The sequence below is a fragment of the Cibotium barometz genome, chromosome 20, assembly GCF_041138505.1.
Source record: "Cibotium barometz isolate CiBa-2024 chromosome 20, ASM4113850v1, whole genome shotgun sequence".
Classification (NCBI taxonomy): Eukaryota; Viridiplantae; Streptophyta; class Polypodiopsida; order Cyatheales; family Cibotiaceae; genus Cibotium; species Cibotium barometz.
Genome location: NC_141065.1, coordinates 34,181,841 through 34,201,726, shown reverse-complemented (window position 1 = coordinate 34,201,726; position 19,886 = coordinate 34,181,841). Strand labels below are relative to the sequence as shown.

The window sequence follows — 19,886 nt, the reverse complement described above, 5'->3', positions numbered from 1 at the left end:
TTTGACAAATGGGGTAGGTAGAATTTACTCTTGGACACCCGGGTAGGTAGACTTCTACTCTTGGATACCTTGTCCAAAAATTTTGATAGATGGAGTAGATAGACTTTACTTTTGAACACCCTGTCCAAATTTTTTGACAAATGGGGTGGATAGACTTTACTTTTGAACACCCTGTTCAAATTTTTTGACAAATGGGGTGGATAGAGTTTACTCTTGAACACCCGGTCCAAAGTTTTTAAGACCCAAATAGGGCCCAAGTTGAGCCTAAATGGGTGCAAAGGTGTGCCAACTGCATAATAGTTATTTATAATCTAGTTTAACACCCTAGACCATGAAATCAATTCTACAACCATGGAGACCAACATGATCTAGTCATGACCACCCTACATATGTAGCTTTTATAGACACTATTTGCTCTATGATTTCCACACCAACTCTTGTAGAGCCAGGGGCATCCTATCGGTTGTTGCTGACTCTAAATCAAAGTATTAATTTCCTTTCCCATTTCCTCCTATAGAAATCAACGATTGGACCATCTAGTTCCACACTTCTATTTCTTGATGTCAAAACAAACCGAAAATCTAGAAAGCAAACATCATTTTCTTTTCTTTAATCGATTTTAGATAATAGAACGCAGGTTTACTACCCATTCGATCTGTCCCTCAATTGGTGGATCGAATTCCCGATGGAGTACACATCCTATGCAATTAAATTATATCCTTGTCGTTGTTTTGGGTACATGGCAGTACCTAGCTTTACTAACAAACTTTTCAACTATGGACCTCAGAAAACCAACCGCGAAGCACATTTCCCAAGGTCCCCATGGAGGAAGGGACCACCCTCATATCAATTGTGCTCAAATGTCTTTTCTATTGAATTTTGGCTCAAATGTCTTTTCTACCAACAAGGGAACCCCGCAACCTGGAGTCATCACTATGAGTTTACTCCCTAGTCTCTATTAACATATAGCCTCTATCTTGGTATCTCCTAATCAACCATCAAAAATCCCTTCACAAGAGCACATGGGTGTGGGGTTTTGCCATCCATTGTATCACATCAGTTAAGACTTAGGGGATTATCCTCTTATAAAGTTATATCCTCTTACAAAAGACATAGGGGATTATCGTAAATCATGTGATCTATAGCAAAGTAAAGGCCATCCGTCTAGTTTCAAAAGAGTGTCATTCAAGCTGGTATTTGGTATTAGTACAATAAACCCTTTGAAATGTGGTGCAAAATTTCTATAGGATGTGTGAGCCAAAGAACAAATGACACACATGCTTGTTATGTGATTATGGATGCAAATTGCTTCAGCAAGTGAGAAGGATCAAGCCGCACAATTAGATTATATTATGCTAGAATAACTATTATGTTATTGTATGAAAATGTGATTGTTAAGTTTGGTTGTCTCATGGAAATGGTAAGTTGCGAAGGATCCCTTTTTATTAATTGGTATCGAAACTCAAGGTGGTTCATAGGAAATCAATAGCTTACCACTCTCAAGGAAATGGACAAGCTTAAGCTACAAATAAGGTTTAAATATGATTCTCACCAAGATTGTAAATGTAGAAAGATCAAATTGAGATCACAAATTCTATTTAAGTTTATAGGCTTTAATGATACCTCTTAACACTAGCACTTGTCAGGCCATTTCACTTAACTAACGAGTAATGCCAATGGTATTTATGATACCACGCACGAGGATAATTGTTAAGGAGAGAATGGATGAAGACGGATCCAACTCTTGAACATTCAAAGATCTTGAGAAGTTTGATAAAAGTAGCCCATGCTATGATGACTAAGAAGGCAAGAAGGAAGGCTTGCTTTGATTTCAAACTAAGGCAAATGATCTCAAAGATGGTGATTTTACCTTACTATACAACTCTAGAAAACATAAAGTTGAAGTACATGGGATTAAGGCCATAGGAAGTCAAACATATTACACTATTGGAAATAATGAAACTAGAGACTTACTAGTGAGAAAATATTATAACAATGATGGTAGTCTCTTTAATCTATATTACCCCCCAAAAAGGATAATATTTAAGAGGGAAAACCAACCCTTAAGGAACCTAATCTCAACTATGGAGAAACTCAATCAATTTTGAAAAAATGAACTATACCTCTAGCAAAGCCTAAAGCGGAGGAGGGGACCTTTGTGTACACATGAGAAATTGCCAAGAGTGCATTGAAGGAGAAGGCCAACTTAAGGAAAAAAATTTATATGTAACAAAACATACCTTGATGTCATAGGCATGTGATAGGTCATATGAAGGTCTCGTTGTAGATCACACGATGATGCGTAGACTTCTCACCTTGTGAAAGCCTTGTTTATTTGTGTGTGCTCATAGTGGAGAAGGTTGTCAAAATTAGTTCATAGATCTATTGACCTTAGCTTCAAAAAAGCCTCAAATTTGATAGACCATGCACTTGAAGCATCCAGATGTGTAAAGGCCTCAAATTTGATAGACCATGCACTTGAAGCATCCAGATCTGTAAAGGCCTGGCAACTGTCCGGACCGCTGTGTTTGGAACGAACGTCTCTCTCTCTCTCTCTCTCTCTCTCTCTCGTCGTCGTCGTCGTCGTCGCCTCTCTCTCACACACACACACACAATTGTACATGGATTGAAAGCTTGTAGGGCTTACTTTGATGCAAGCATGGCGAACTCGCCGCCGTGAAACCTTAAATCGTGTCCCACAGATTAAAAAGATGTGCAAAACGCAGCAGCTAGACGAAGCAGTGATGGCCATTGACACTACAGACCATTTAGAGTCTACCATGTGTTGGGACGCTGCTATGTCTCTTCTACACGACTGTACTGTAAAGAAGGACCATGCAGCAGGCAGACAACTGCATCATCTTTTTGTAAAGAATGGACTCGATTCCATCCCCTTTTGGGGAGACCACCTCATCCGCCTTTTCACCTCCTGTGAGAGCTTGCCAGAAGCAAAGCAAGCATTTTGCAGGGTTTCCAAACCTACTTTATACACATGGAATGCAATCATCTCGGCTCATGTCAAGCTCGGAGACAGTGACACTGCCTTTGCTTTGTATGATGCAATGCAGCAATGCCATATAAAACCGGACCGTGTCATGCTTTTGAGCCTGCTGAAAGCTTGCAGTGGTTCTGATGTGTGCAGAAGCAGGTTGCTGCACCATCAGATTGTCAGAAATGGGCTTGAATCAGATGCGATCATCGGGAGCATACTTGTTGACATGAATGCCAAATGTGGAGCTCTAAGGGAGGCACACAAACTGTTTAAAGAATTGCAGAACCGGGATGTTGTGTCATGGGGTGTCTTGATGACAGGATACATCCAGCATGGGTATTGCCTTCCTGCTCTTGAACTTTTTGAGAAGATGCAACTTGAAGGCATAAAGCCAGACAGAGTAACATTTTTATGCATCTTGAAAGCATGTAGTCATGTAGGAGCCATAGGGTCAGGAAGGTTGATACATGAAGAAGTGGTGAGAATTGGACTTGAAACAGACTTGGCTGTTGGAAATACACTTATTGACATGTATGCCAAATGCGGGAACGTAGAAGAGGCATACATAGTTCTCAGTCGGTTGCATAAGCGAGATGCAGTGTCATGGAGCGCCCTCATTACAGGTTATGTTCAGCATGGATATGATGCTTTGGCTTTTAGAGATTTTGAGAAAATGCAAGAAGAGGGTACCAAACCAAGCAAAGTAACATATCTTTGTGTTCTCAAAGCATGCATCAATCTAGCAGCCTTAGCTCAGGGGTGGTTGATACACGAGCAAATCATAAGAAGTGGACTTCAATCAGATTTGGAGGTCGGAAACTCCCTGGTTGACTTGTATGCCAAATGTGGGATGCCAGATGAGGCTCACAGTGTATTTGTTCAGCTGTCAAAACGAGACATAGTTTCCTGGGGTGCATTAGTGGCAGGATATGCCCAGGTTGGCAGCTGTACACTGGTATTGCATTTCCTTGAAGACATGGACAGTCAAGGATTGAAGCCAAACGATGTTGTTTTCACAAGTATACTTGCTGCCTGCAGTCGTGCCGGCCTAATACAGGAAGCACAACGATACTTCAAAGTAATGCTAGTGGATTATGGCATTACACCAAGCATTCAGCACTACAGCTGCTTGATTGATCTTTTTGGGCGCACAGGGTGCTTGGAGGAAGCTGAACGCTTTTTTGAAATCATGCCATTGCCACCAGACGCTGTTGCATGGAAGTCTCTACTGACCAGTTGCAGAACACATGGCAGCATAGACCTTGGACGTCATTGCTTTGAACAAGTTGTCCAGTTGGATCCTGAAGATGCAACCAACTATATGCTCATGTCATGCATGTATGCGGATGCTCATATGTGGGAGGATGTTAACAAACTACAAGGGATGAGGAGATTTGCACGTGCATGGAAAAAGCCTGGGAAGGCCTGGATAGAGGTCGAGAAGGAGGTGTTTGAATTTATCATGGGAGGTAGAGATCATGGGGAGAGTGATGAGATATATGGTAAGTTTCACAGATTAGGCAAGTCCTTGAAAGAGGATGGACATGTGCCACACTTGGATGCTGTAAAACAGGGAGAGGACAAGGAAGATTCCTTGTGTAACCCACATTCTCTTGGTTAGCACAATACTGAAGGTAACCTTGTTACTGTTGCACAACTTCTTTCCCGAAGTTGGGAAAGGGTCAACTGAATAGAAACCTTAGCTGGTCAATAGTTTCACATGAAGGTTTGAATGCTAAGGAAAGCGAGAAGATGCTTGCTATATCTGCACACCCTATGGCGTTTTCCATGTTGCATGTCAGTTCAGTTGCCTTTGGAATTCACTTTCTTGTATGCCAGAATCTGGTTTAACCTTCCTGTAATGCAAGGCCTCTTTGAAAGAAGTGGTGGTACTTTAGAAGATCCATTTTAAACAGGAGAAAGACAAGCTGGAGACACACAGGAAGTTTCTGGAGCACCTGGTTGCAACTGGAACAAAGAAATTAAGAGCTGCTTTGGAAAGAAGCTAAAGAAGACCAGCACTGCCAATGCAAGGAGGAATTGACCAAGTGGATTCACTGCCAAAGCAGAAGACAAGAATGGGGACCTAGCCAACTAACTCTTGAATGAATGGTTGGCTTGCTAGCTCATTTGGAGGCTCTACTAAGGTAAATTTTGAGGGGAAGCCTCACTTGTTGAGTTGTTTTTTTAGTTGAACCTGTTCGAGTATTACTTCAAGGTTGTGAAGACCAAAGAAAAGACTAGGGTGCTTCAGGTGTCCACATACTTGGATGGAAATGCAGACACCTGGTGGTGATAGTTTGAGGTGGACCCCTCACATGGGCCTGCAAATGTGATGCACAATTAACACAGATTTGCAGAGCGGCTTCAATACCATTTTTATCTGTTTCTTTAATTGAAGCAGTTAGAGACCAGAGTAGTGGAGAATCGAGATAGTTGAACAATTTTTCACAGATTTAAGTTGTTTGGAGTCCAACTATAGGAGTGAGGCTAGAAGTTTGAAGTCTCTGTCATTGGACCTGTGTGAGGGATCCAATTTTAGTGCAAGGTTTGACAAGTTATTGAACCAATTGTTTAGAAGAATGTAAGGAAGGGACAGGCTTCTCCATTCCAGCTGACCTCGTATCTGGAGTGAGGACAAACTTTGCAAACAATAGGCTAATTAAAATGACTCACTTTGTGAAAATTGTAGCACCTGTTCTCCCTGATCACAGTTTGCTTTGTGAACCAGATTCACAAAAGACGATGGCAATGGTGTATAAGATTTTGGATACTTGCATTAGCATCCTAAGGTGGAAGGACCAGCAAATGCTCAGAGGTTGTGTGTTTCATTGCGCTGGTTCCATTTTTTTCTCCGAGCATCTTGCCTTCCCTCATTCTTGCAAATGAAGATTATGTGTTTCGTGTTAGCTGGTTGAAGCTTTAAAGAACCTCTCTCCGTTGTCCATGATGAACAAGAACCAGACATAGTGGACGAAGCTGAAATTATGGTTCCAAGACAAATCCTCTTGCATCTTTTCAAGCATGGCACTGGTTGAAGAGAAAGAGAGTTCCTCATGAAGTTTCAAGACCGATGTGAATGGATGTAGCACGATGTGAATAGATGTGATTGGATATGGAATGATGTGAATAGATGTGAATGGATGTAGGACGATGTGAATGAATGGATGTGGAATGATACGATGTGAATTGATGTAGAAGAATGTGGAATAATCAGAAATAACGTGGAATAATGGGAGTTTGTTGGAAACTGTATTTGTATGTGAAATCTGTTTTCAAAGATTGTTTTATGTCAAGAATGTTAGGGAAGCATTTTGACTATCTTGTCAAATAAGGTCGTGAGTGATGAGGACCTAAGTGAAAAGGTTACAACAGTTAATGGAGAGTCAATGAAGGACGTCTCGCGTGGCAAGGTCTACCCAGGTCTTGACCAGCCTTGGTTCGATTAAAATGGTGAGCTTCTGGTATACAGTGGATGAGGGACCAAGGAAACGGCCTATGAGTGAAGCACTAGGTGACCTACGAAGAAGCCTAAAGGATGCTGACCATACGGTGTTCGGGCTGTCGGTCGCCCAGGATACCCACGCGTGCGTTGGAGAAGAAAATGAGTTGGAGTTATTTTCTGAACACGGGCATGGATCTGGTTGATTGGCCTTATTGGTCTTCAACAGAGGAGTTCATGGCTCTTTTACATGGATCTTGTTGTTTGATCTAGCTGATCCTCAATGGAGAGTTCATATAGATATTTTATGTGATTATATTCCTAGGTACTATGGGCTAGGGACTATTGAAAAGGCCTCTGTGTGAGCAGGTGGTGAGCATTCTAGTTCCCAATGATGCCATAGGTACGTCGAGGAAGAAATGATTGAAAATTGGATTGGGAAATCAAATATTGAGGATCTTGATGAGAAAAACTGTGGTTTCGTTCCAACTCTGTTTAAAGACAGCTGAATCTGTGAAAAAGGTAATTTTATATTGGGTGCGTAAGTGGTGTGTCTATTTTGTAATTTTCTTGAGTATCAGCTAGGGGGCCTGGGAACTCTTTTCCCTGGTACCCGGAACAAAACATAACCAAATTTTTATAATGGATCCTATCAATACAGTGGTTAGGCGGTTGGCTAACCCATGGGATTGGATGGGGTTAGGCTAGACTGATGGATTTCTATAATAATATTTAATTATGTTCGAGTTATGATAGTTGAAGTAAATCACAGATAATCCTTATTCTATGGAAAAGAATCAACGGGTGTGTCTCTTGACAGAGAAAAAAGTGTTGGTCTCTCTGATCCAAGTGCAAGCTCCTCCCTTGATCCGGTCATGTGACCCGCGGATTAGGTCGGAATGCAAAAGGGTAATTAAGGCTCTTGACTACGTTAGAATAAATTTTCCTGGAGGAATTACCTATGCCTTCTGGGTGAGGGAAGTTTTTTTCGGGTTCGATTTTGGAAGAACCGAGGGATTAGTCTCTTGTCCGGACATTCGTGTGACCTGATAAAGAATACCAAGCCATTTTCAATGGCTGAAGCAGTGCGGATGGCAAAGGATTTTGTCAAAGCCTTTGTTGTTAAGGTCTCCCGAAGCCAACACCATCATCTTTCAAAAGATTCCTAGCTTTGGAAGTTGATTTCAACTTTCCACCTCCTAAGAGAGACGATAAGGTTAAACTCGGGATATGAGAAATTCCAGAATGGAAAAAAGGTCTTTTTCTCACAACACAATCTCTTGGAATTCAACTTTAAAAGTTTCACCCTTGAACAAAGAAGTTAAATGCTTTAACTGCTAGGGATACGGTCATCGTAGTATGGATTGCCTAACTCCTTTTGGATCAAGGTTTTCGAGACAAAGAAGTGAGGCACCAAGATTCTAGATTCCAGCTCCTTCTGGATCAAGGTTTTCGGATCAAGGTTTTCGAGACAAGAAAGTGAGGGACCAAGATTCTAGATTCCAGCTCCTTCCTTCCAGAGTAATCAAGGTCCTTTCTGTCAAAATCAGGGAAACCCTAGAGGTAGACCTCCTAACTAACCCTCAGCTTCTTCAATGCAAAGTAATGCAAGACCTCAGTCTAAAAACTAGGGAAATCAAAGAGAGAAGTTCCCAAACCAGCTGTCCACTTCTAAGGGGCAGTAACGCTAGAAATAATAGAAGAAAGAGATAAAAGAGATAATCCTCCAATTGCGAGATGAGGACATCTCGCGTTTTTTAAGTGGGACAGAATGTAAGGTTCCTCCCTCCAGCTTTTGAGATGTAAAGGTGTAAAAACCTCCCTTTCAGCTTTTGTAATCATCTCCTATTTCAGAATGCAAGAAAATATTGTTTTCTCTTGTTTTTGGTCTAGAGAGAGAAAATTTTTTAGAGAGAGATAATATAAAAATGAGATATTTTTATCTCTCCTCTCTCTTCTTGCAAACTGGATCAAAAAGTGAGCCAAACTGATCCAAATCTTATCCAAACTGGATCAAACTGAAGCTGAAAATCTTATCCAAACTGGATCAAACTGAAGCTGGAAATCTCTAGAACTCAATTGGACTTGGTTAGTGGCCTCCCTCATCTATAAATAGACCCTCATTCCTTTGTATTTTCATCTTTGTGTATTTATATGCCAGTATTATCTTCATTTTAGTGTAATTTTATTATCCCTCTATTTTGCCTCTACTTTGGGAAGCTTTGGAGCTTCACAAATCTCCATTCTCTCTTGGAGATTACCCTCCCCATCTTGGTGACCAAGTTTGCCTTGTGGGCTTCACTTCTTTTTAAAATAATCAAGCCAAAAATCAAGGATCCATGGTGTTTTTCTAGCTTTCTCAATTGTAATCTTCTTCCCAATCCCTCTAATGCTTGGGAAGCTTTTTAATCAATGGTTTTTTCTTGAAATCAAGCTTTTTAATGATTCATAATATTTAAATGGTTTAATGCTAATCTTTATGCTTAATTATAATATTTTTTATTAGTAAATCTCTCATTTTGAAAGTTTAATCATCTTTATGGTTAGATCCTTGTTAGAAGAATGGATCTTAATGATAATCTCATTATCTTAATCAAAACTCTAGGCTTGATAAGTTAGAGAAGAAGATTAAATATTTATGATTTTAATCTAGTTAAAAATGATGATCAATTTTTTTAAGCTTGTTTATGATTAACAAAAATCATATTAATTCATTTTAAGATTAAAAGAGAGTTATGCTAATATTTTCGTAAGTATTTTCATATAGTAATGATGCATGGATATTTTAAGAATAATCAAAAGGTTTAAATATAATTATGTTTATAATTATGCTATGTATTTATAATAAAATTTCAGTTTAAAAGAGGAGTTCCTATCACATTTCAATTATGAGTATTTATTTAAGATTAAAAAATTGAACATTCTTTGAAATTGTAGCAAAGCTATGGTAAAATTTTTCAAAAAAAAAGATGAATCTTATTTTTATGCATAAATTTAATAATGTAAAAAGAGGAATTTCCATCATATTCTAGACATAAATATTTTTATGCTAAAATAATAATTTTTTGTTATATTTATGAAAATACTTTTATAGTATTTATGCATAATTGTTTAAATAGAGAAAAGAGAAATTTTTGTTATATTTATTTTTACATGCATAAAAATTTAGATGCAAAAAGAGAAATTTTCACGATATTCTAGGTACAAATATTTTGAATATTAAAAGATGAATTTTTGGCATATTTCAAAATATGGGTATTTTTATTTATTTAAAAGTAGAATTTTGAGTATTATCATTTCTTAGAAAATATGGGAAAGCTATGAAAAAATTTATATCATTAGAGAATGAATTTATGCATGATAAATTTTATGCTAAAAGTGAAGTTTTAAGCATTATTCAAAGGTTAGAAAAATAAAGAAGGTTATGCACAAATTTTCTAGAATTATTTAATTTATGAGAATTATGAAAATGATTCATTTAGATAAATGGATTAGTGTTTATACTGAAAGAGAAAATATGGGTATAATTGATTTTGTAAATCCCATGGACCTTTTATTCAAAAAGAAGAATATTGAGCATATTTTATCTTGAGAAAATTAAGAAAGAATGTGAAAATATTCATATGAATACATCAAGAAAACATGGATAATTCTTAATCAGAAAAAGGAATTTTGAACACATTTAACTTTTGGAATTTTATACGTCTAGATTCTTGAAAAAACAGAATCTTGGAGTACATTCTAAATGGAAAAAGGATTTTCCAGAAACATGCTTGGTTGGATAAACGTGAATGAATATGAATGGATGTAGGACGACGTGAATGAATATGAATGGATGTGGAATGATGCGACGTGAATTGATGTAGAAGAATGTGGAATAATCAGAAATGACGTGGAATAATGGGAGTTCGTTGGAAACTGTATTTGTATATGAAATCTATTTTTAAAGATTGTTTTATGTCAAGAATGCTGGGGAAGCATTTTGACTATCTTGTCGAATAAGGTCGTGTGTGAGGACCTTAGTGAAAACGGAGAGTCAATGAAGGACGTCTCACGTGGCAAGGTCGGTCGAGGTCTTGACCGGCCTTAGTTCGATTAAAATGGTGAGCTTCCGGTACAGTGGATGAGGGACCAAGGAAGCGGCCTATGAGTGAAGCGCTAGGTGACCTACGAAGGAGCCTAGAGGGTGCTGACCATACGCTGCTCGGGCTCTGGGTCGCCCAAGATACCCACGCATGCATTGGGGAAGAAAATGAGTTGGAGTTATTTTCTGAACACGGGCATGGATCTGGTTGATTGGCCTTGCTGGTCTTCACAGCGGAGGAGTTCATGGCTCTTTTACATGATCTTTTACATGGATCTTGTTGTTTGATCTAGCTGATCTTCAACGGAGAATCCATATAGATTTTATGTGATTATATTCCTAGGTACTATGGGCTAGGGACTATTGAAAAGGCCCCTGTGTATGCAGGTGGTGAGCGTTCTAGTTGTCAATGTGATGCCATAGGTACACCGAGGAAAACATGATTAGAAATTGGACTGGAAAATGAAATACTGAGGATCTTGATGGGAAACACTGTGGTTTCGTTCCAACTCTGTTTAAAGACAGCTGAAATCTATGAAATATTGAGGATCTTGATGGGAAACACTATGGTTTCGTTCCAACTCTGTTTAAAGACAGCTGAATCTGTGAAAAAAGCAATTTCATATTGGACTGGAAAATGAAATACTGAGGATCTTGATGGGAAACACTGTGGTTTCGTTCCAACTCCGTTTTAAAGACAGCTGAATCTGTGAAAAAAGCAATTTCATATTGGGTGCATAAGTGGTGTGTCTATTTTGTAATTTGCTTGAGTGCCGGCTAGGAGGCTTGGGAACTCTTTTCCCTGGTACTACCTGAGAAACACTGTGGTTTCGTTCCAACTCTGTTTTAAAGACAGTTGAATCTGTGAAAAAAGCAATTTCATATTGGGTGCATAAGTGGTGTGTCTATTTTGTAATTTGCTTGAGTGCCGGCTAGGGGGCTTGGGAACTCTTTTCCCTAGTACTACCTGGGACAAAACATAACCAAACTTTTATAATGGATCCTATCAATACAATGGTTGGGCGGTTGGCTAACCCATGGGATTGGATGGGGTTAGGCTGGACTAATGGATTTCTATAATAAAATTCAATTCTGTTCAAGTTACGATAGTTGAAGTAAATCATGGATAATCCTTATTCTATGGAAAAGAATCAATGCCATTGAGATTCTACCAACTTTGAATAATCTTCTAATGCAATCCTAGGCTTGTCTTTGCTAAATAGAGCTTTGGAAATTTGAAGAATCAAGTGGGGTAATAGCTAAGAAAATAAAGAACTAAAATTTAATGGAGTTAGGAGGAGGTCCTATAAGCTTTCTTGAGGATTTGGAAAGGCCCTACCTGGATATGAGGACTATTAGAGTTCTCATTTCTTGAGAGGATTAAAAAAAGATAACATTAATGCAAAAGAAGTTATCGTTTATCAATAGTTCAAAGATGTAACCCAAACCCTTCAATATACACCAAAATTAGCTACATAAAAAGGTCAAAATTAGCTACATTAAAAGAAGGGAGAGGGGCACTTGGGCGGCCCCTCTTCAAAAAGGCAAAAAAGGGGGTGGGGGAGCATATGGGCGCCCCCGCTCTTCCCAAAGGCACATTTGCCACAGCCACATTACTACATCACCTTGCCAAGTCTCTCCACCCACGTGCCACTCCATATCAAGGGCAATCCATCCCTCGTAAGCTTCGCCTCTGTCGCTGCACTCATCTAACCTCGTCTCTAAATCACACGGTGCATTTAAGAGGGGGTTCAAGTGGGATCGACGGCTGAGGGGGCCCGATTTTGGGCGGGGCCGATCCGGGCCGTCGGATCCCCGAAAGTAAACTAGGGCCGAAAAAAAACTTGGCCTGCGAAGTAAACTAGGGATCCTAGTTTACTTCGCAAGCCGAGTTTTTTTTTGTAGGATCCCTAGTTTACTTCGCAAGCCGAGTTTTTTTTTTTGTAGGATCCCTAGTTTACTTCGCAGGCCGAGTTTTTTTTGTCGGGGGCTTGCCAAATTGCCTAGTTTACTGCAGTTCCCGAGTTTGGACTTATAATTTTTTTGCCTAAGTCTCAAATTGCAAAAGAATGATTTGAACCCACGACGTGCCGCTAGAGAGGCCATAGTCTTACCATTAGGCTATAATTTTTGCTAGCTAGTGTGTTCGGCCTTTATTAATATATGTGCGCGGCAGCCCTAGTTTACTTTCGGACCCTAGTTTACTTTCGTCGGGGATCCGACGGCTCGGATCAACCCCGCCCAAAATCAGGCCCCCACAGCCATCGATCCCACTTGAACCCCCTCTTAAATGCACCGTGCCTTTTAGACACGAGGCTCATCTAAGCTGGCTCCATCGCCGTCAGTCCACAAAACACCCCCATCTCACTGGTACAAGCTGCTTCCCCTCAACAGCCCCGTCTCACTGCTTGCTATAAGCTGCTTCACCTCAACAAACAGCCGTAGCACCAGGTGAGATGGCTATATAGGATCATGATGAGGGCCTCCCAGATCGCCGTCTATAATGTCGGCAAGATGGATAGGATCATGAGGGCCTCCCACCAACTCGGCCCATGTGGAGGCCCTCATATTCCTATCCATCTCGCCTATGATGTAATAATACCATTAACTCTCTCTCCTTTTAGGCCATCTCATCGCCATTGTTAGTGAGAGTATCAAAGCCAAAACAAAAAAACCAAAAAAAACAAAACAAAACAACAAAAAAAGATCATGGCTTCCAATCTATGTCCTCCACCTATCATCGGCAAGCCAAGTATTCAAACTAGGGTCCAATCATCATTGTCTTTGAGATATTCCATAAGAACAAGCCCAATTAGCAAAGGCGAACCTAAACATCTTGCATAAAAAGAAGGTGAAGAAAATTTTAGTCATTTATCCTACGCTTACCCAAATAATCAACATATGAAGAAGAAAATGAAGTCCTTATCACAAGAAGTAGAAGGCAAAGATGTACCTAAAGAAAGTGTTGAAGCCCATTGAAGAAGGACAAGATGTAAGATAAAAATGAGGATTCAAAGTAAACTGTCTCAAACCATAAGAGACTTTTAACACATTCCTATATACCAAAAAAAAACATTTTTCTAGATAGTTTACTAGAAAAATGAACATACCTAGTAAAAGTCCGGATCTAGGAAAAGTGGAACACTTCCTCTTTCTTCATTCTAAGAAAACACTTGCTATGTCTAGCAAGAAATTGCTATATAGTAAACTATGTAGTAAAGAATTACTATATAGCAAAAGTCATGAAAGCATTCACTATATATACATAGTCCCTCAAGAAGTTTTTCCTCGTTCCTTCTCTGTCTCTCAACCCTAAACCCTCTTTCTCTCTCCCTCTCATCACTCCAACATGTCTGCCTCTAGCAGCACTATGACGAACATGAAAGAAGCCTTCACCAAGGTCTTGTCTAAACTATCAGAGAGAGAGAAGAGCCTGAACATGAAATATTTAAGCACATGCAACAAGGTCTAGAAGCGTAAAAGCTATGGAAAAAAATCAATGAAGATGGACTGTTTGAAGATGGAGATATATATCAATGGAATTTAAAATTGAGTAATACAATAGGGATTTGGATACATCACCAAGACAACAAAGAAACCATTCTTTGAGAGGAGCTTGGGAAGTTAGTGAAAGAGAAGGACACCTAGATCAGTAGTGGTGCAAGCAAACCATGTAGCGTTTCTCATTAATTAAATAAAGGAGAATAATCATGGCAACTAAAATATCTATATGTGTGGATTTGCTCTTTTTCGTTAGTTAGAGACCTCTCGTATGTATGTCTCGTTCGTATGGAGTTTTTCTTTACTAAGGAAAAATCCATTGTGTGTAAATGATTTTTTTTAAGAAAGTATGGTATCGTTTGTTGTTCTCCTTCAATATCTCTCCTCTCCTTAAATTTGTGAATTTGAATATGCATATAGAGAGGGAGATAGATAAATAGAGGAGCTTGGGAAGGTAGTGAAAGAGAAGGACACCTAGTTTAGTAGTGCTGGAAGTAGACCATGTAGTGTTGCCTATTAATTGAATAAAGGAGAGTAATCATGGCAAATAGAATATGTAAATGTGTGGATTTGCTCTTTTTGGTTAGTTAGAGAACTCTTGTTTATATGGAGTTTTTCTTAACTAAGAAATGTATTTTCCTTGGAAAACATTATTCATTGTGTACATGAATTAAATTGAACAAGTATGGTATTGTTTTTTTTTCCTTCAATATCACTCCTCTCCTTAAAGTAATGAATTAAGGAATTTTCATATAGAGAGATCGAAAGAGATAGAAAGAGATGTAGAGAGAAAGCGAGAGATAGAGAGACTAACCATAAGGAAGAGAGAGAGAGAGAGAGAGAGAGAGAGAGAGAGAGAGAGAGAGAGAGAGAGCATAAGGAAGAGGGAGAGAGTGAAAGACTTGGAAAACATTATTCATTCTGTACATGAATTTAATTGAGCAAGTATGGTATTATTTTTTTTCCTTCAATGTCACTCCTCTCCTTAAAGTAATGTATTAGGAATTTGCATATAGAGAGTCGAAAGAGATAGAACGAGATGTAGAGAGAAAGCGAGAGATAGAGAGACTAACCATAAGAGAGAGAGAGAGAGAGAGAGAGAGAGAGAGAGAGAGAGAGAGAGACTAAGCATAAGGAAGAGGGAGACAGTGAAAGATGGGGGAGGGATAAGAAAGTGGGAGAGATATTGGCAAGATTGATCCTTTTTCCCTCTCCCTCTCCCTCTCCCTCTCCCTCTCCCTCTCTCTCCCTCTCCCACTCTCTATGTACATAAATATAGAGAGGGAGAGAGGGAGGGCATAGAGAGAGAGAGAGAGAGAGAGAGAGAGAGAGAGAGAGAGAGAGAGGGAGAGGGATAGACAGAGGTGTGGAGACAGCCTCAGGGTGCGTGTTAAAGGATGAAGAGAAATAGAGATAGAGGTAGAGAGAGAGAGAGTGTGTGTGTGTGTGTGTGTGTGTGTGTGTGGAGGGAGAGGGAGAGGGAGAGGGAGAGTGTGTAGAGGGAGAGTGAGAAAGGGAGGGAGGGAGGGAGGGCATGGAGAGAGAGAGAGAGAGAGAGAGAGAGAGAGAGAGAGAGAGAGAGGGCTAGACAAGGGGAGAGAGCATATGGTGGCAATGAGAGAAAGAGGGAGTGGGATAGACAGAGGTGGAGAGAACATGAGGATGTGTGTTGAAGGAGGAAGAGAAAGAGGAGAGAGATAGTGTGTGTAGAGGGAGAAAGCGAAATAGGGAGAGAAGGAGGGAGAGGAATAGACAGAGGTGGAGAGACCATGAGGGTGCATGTTGAAGGAGGGTGAGAAAGAGAGGGAGAGAGATAGAGTGTGTAGAGGGAGAAAGAGAGAGAGGGAGAGAGGGAGGGTATGGGGAGGGACTAGGAGAGGGCTAGATAGACAGAGGTGGAGAGACCATGAGAGTGAGAAAGAGAGGGAGAGAGGGAGGGTATGGGGAGGGACTAGGAGAGGGCTAGATAGACAGAGGTGGAGAGACCATGAGAGTGAGAAAGAGAGGGAGAGAGATAGAGTGTGTAGAGGGAGAAAGAGAGAGAGGGAGAGAGGGAGGGTATGGGGAGGGACTGGGAGAGGGCTAGATAGGGGGAGAGAGAATATGGTGGCAATGAGAAAGAAAGGGATAGAGATAGATATGTTAACAATCCTAAAATGGGATTGATCATGGTGATAGACAAAGATTAAGCAGCATAATTAAGGTGAATTAAACCACACTAGAGAGAGAGAGAGATTGCACACTCAAGACACACAAGCTTTATATTACAATAAACCATACAATGATATAGGCTTTCTAGCCTTATCTCACTTTACATGTCATTATCCACCATAAGGCAACTCCTTTTCCACTCTTTTGGTCCACTCTCACACCATACAATATCACATGTGGCATTCTTATCTTACCACAACATCTTGCACCTCTAGGGTGCTTTCCCACACACACAACACCGCGATTACATCTCTCAAACAGTTCCACAACTCACCCATCACCCATATCAATGTAGCATTGCATAACCGTAATCGCTACCTCTCAACACTCCCCCCCCTCAATGATACATTGGAGTGTCCATCAAACAAGCATGTGTGCACGTGTCTACCATCTTTGACACCTAGTCCATTTTAAGCCGACTCGCTCACAGTAAAACCATTGAGTCTGATTTGAACATAGAAGTTCGGGTGGGAACCAACCCATGCGCATGCACCTCACACGTGCATCACTCATGCACACATCACAACAACCATTTTGAGCTTCTCGGAAAGCTCAAGCAAGGCAACCCTCATACCAATGGGTGATTACAAACCTTTCTTGTTTTGAGCACGCAGGCTCGGGCACGGTTGCCTATCATCAATTGTGGGTGAGAACATAAATTACAAATTATTTTGGCCAAAGTCGGTAGGGGACCGTGTGTGAACATCTTCTTGTGGGAAAAATACAACTCGGGTTTAACACCATATAAACAACTCTCAAAGATAGTGATATTTTGAGTGTAAAACCACCCTTATATATGGAGTGTGTACTAAAGGTCTTTTAGAACTTTAAGAAAATAAATTTCTACTTGGTGCGCTACAGTCTCTGCTGGGTGTTTTTATGAGCATCGAATGCTTTACGCGAGAGCCTGCTGCTTCGGACCCACCTCACACAAAGTCGCCTTCTTCATCCTTCCTCTCGACTTTTCTTTTGGTTCGACTCTCTACTATAGCTATCCGCCATAGTATGGCTTTAAGTCTTCCTCTCCACGGATCTGTACTCTTGGCCCATTTCTTGTGCTATTGCCTATTCTGCTTCATCCCTCTTCTTCTCATTCCGCTCTCACTGAGTTCTGTGCAAAAGCTCTTCTGAGCTTTTATGGGACCTTCGGCTCCACAATGTGCATGGCTCTCTCCCACTTCACCCGTCTGTGGGAGCGTTGTTTCTGCATCTCCTCTCAGGGCGGCTGTAATTCCTTGTGCTAGTTGTCTTCTGCACTCAAAGTTATCCAATTGTGCTGACTATGATGTCCACACTCATGTAGGACTATGCTCGTTCTTCTTCGCCATGGACTCCATCTGCTCAGTCACCTATTGATGCCTTGCTAAGTTGAACCATGCTGCGCACTCTAATTTTCTCAAGGCCCCTTGTCGACTATGACAAGAACTTCTTCACCCCAACCATAATGGCTTCAATACCTCTGTTGGGAGTAGTGCAGTCTACTTCTTTTGTCCCTTCACATGTCGAGAGATCTGCTCTCACAAATCTCTCCTCAAGAACCTCCGTGTGACAAGCCATCCGAGCTATAATTGCAACTCTCTTTGCTGCAAGAGGTATGGCAATCTCCAAAAATTACTACAATTACTAGCTACAATCTGCTGCACATCTTCTTCTCTAAAAATTTATATTTGTAGCCTTCTTCTTCGTTACCTTAAGCTTCAATTTTGTTGCAATTCTCGTCAACACTTCATTTGCCGATGCTTTTGCCTCATCAAACCTCTTGAATGAGCTTCACAATGACAACAATCATGGCCACATTAAGCTACCATATTGAGCGTGACCCATATGCATGCATCTACCTTGCATCTGGAAATCTTCAAGGGTGCTTTCTCTGAGTTTCTCCCTATGAGAAACCATAAGTGCATTCACATGTGAAAGTTTCCACGACTTCCACCACTCTCACTCATTTTCTATGAGTGAACACACGTGCATCCTCCTCTTGATGCACATACATGTGAACTCCATTGAGTCCACCATCTCACTTGCCATCATCTTGACAAGCATGCACCTCCACAAGAGCATTCTCTCATGCTCAATAACCAAACATTGAGATAAAACTCCACAAATTACCTCCACAAGCTTCTTGGCAGCTTCCTTGTTGACACCGAAGACTCCAAAGCCTTCATACTTGCTGAAATCTTCATTTTTAGCTTCCTTAATGATGAATAGGCTCTCCATGTTGCAAAACTCCCATTTGCAACTCTCTTGGTGGGCAGCTTCTATGCAACCTCCTTGTTGCAAATCTCCTCTCAAACTTAAGAATGGCAGCTCCAAATCTCTCTCAAATCCTCACAAATGCAAATCTAAATGATAATATGAGTGTGCCTATGAGAGAGAGAGAGAGAGAGAGAGAGATTGCACTCTCAAGACACAAGCTCTATATTGCATTCACAATGAACCATATAATGATATAGGCTTTCTAGCCTTATCCCACTTTACATGTCATCATCCATGTGGCAACTCCTTTTCCACTCTTTTAGTCAACACTCTCACACCATACAATATCACATGTGGCATTCTTATCTTACCACAATATCTTGCACCTCTAGGGTGCTTTCCCACATACACACAACACCACGATTACATCTCTCAACACCCCCTCTTAATCGAGGTGTTCCACAACTCACCCATCACCCATATCAATATAGCATTTCATAACCGCAAATCGCTACCTCTCAACAAGATAGATGTGGAGAGAGCATGAGGGTGCGTGTTGAAGGAGGAAGAGGAAGAGAGGAAGAGAGATAGAGATAGAGTGTGTAGACGGAGAGCGTGTTGGTTGCAGTGGGTTGGAGGAGGGGAGAGAGCATAAGGGTGTGTATTAAAGGAAGAAGACAAAGAGAGGGAGAGAGATAGAGATAGAGTGTGTAGAGGGAGAGCGTGTTGGTGCAGTGGGTTGGAGGGGGAGAGAGAGAGCATGAGGGGGGGGAGGGAGGAGGAGTTGGGCTGGGCTTGGGAGGTGGGGGGAGGAGGTGGGCTGGGAGTAAGCAGAAGGGGAGAAGAAAGAGAAGACATGGGTAGAGAGAGAGAGTGGTTGTTAAAAAAACCCGCTCGATGAAACCCACTCTGTGCACATCTCCCCAAAATTCCCTTCCTTATTTTCTACAAGTCTTATTATTCATATCAACTCAATCTCATAGGCAAAGCATTGATTCCTTCCATTTCATGGAATGCCTCACTAAAAACACTCACTAACTTTATCTCGTTATAACTTAGGGCCCACCCCAACATGGTCTATAACCTACCTTACACATGGCCTTTCTTGCCACAATACATGCATGTAAGAGCAATGTTACATTATATAAGACATTGATATTTGAAGTCAACTTGCAATTTTATTTCCAAGAGTCTTATAATTTTGCCCATGAAATTCAAATCTTCTATAATTAATGCATGCCCTCTTGAAACCCTACCCCTTCCCTCCTCATTCACAAGTTTTGGGAGCTCCAGCCTATTGCTGTTCATATTGTTTTCAAGAAATAACCATGATGATAATTTACTACATAACCTAATTTTCTGGAGAGATACTATGAGACACTTGTTTAGCTTGAAAGCTTTTGAGAACATAAGAGAAATTGATACCAAGAATTATATGCTACAATTACAACAAATGTTTG

The 19,886-nt window shown here is 40.5% G+C and overlaps 1 protein-coding gene across 1 annotated transcript; it reads left to right on the top strand.

Moving 5' to 3' along the window:
- The first annotated feature begins 2,490 nt into the window (after window positions 1-2,490).
- Window positions 2,491-5,687, top strand: LOC147627806 (pentatricopeptide repeat-containing protein DOT4, chloroplastic-like). The gene has a single exon (XM_086814777.1). It carries the CDS (start codon window positions 2,652-2,654, stop codon window positions 4,611-4,613), a length of 1,962 nt encoding a protein of 653 aa, XP_086670903.1. The 5' UTR covers window positions 2,491-2,651; the 3' UTR covers window positions 4,614-5,687.
- Window positions 5,688-19,886: the final 14,199 nt, after the last annotated feature.

What these genes read in the sequence shown, in the direction of transcription:
- LOC147627806 (XM_086814777.1), top strand. Translation starts at nt 2,652, where the DNA reads ATGCAAGCATGGCGAACTCGCCGCCGTGAAACCTTAAATCGTGTCCCA.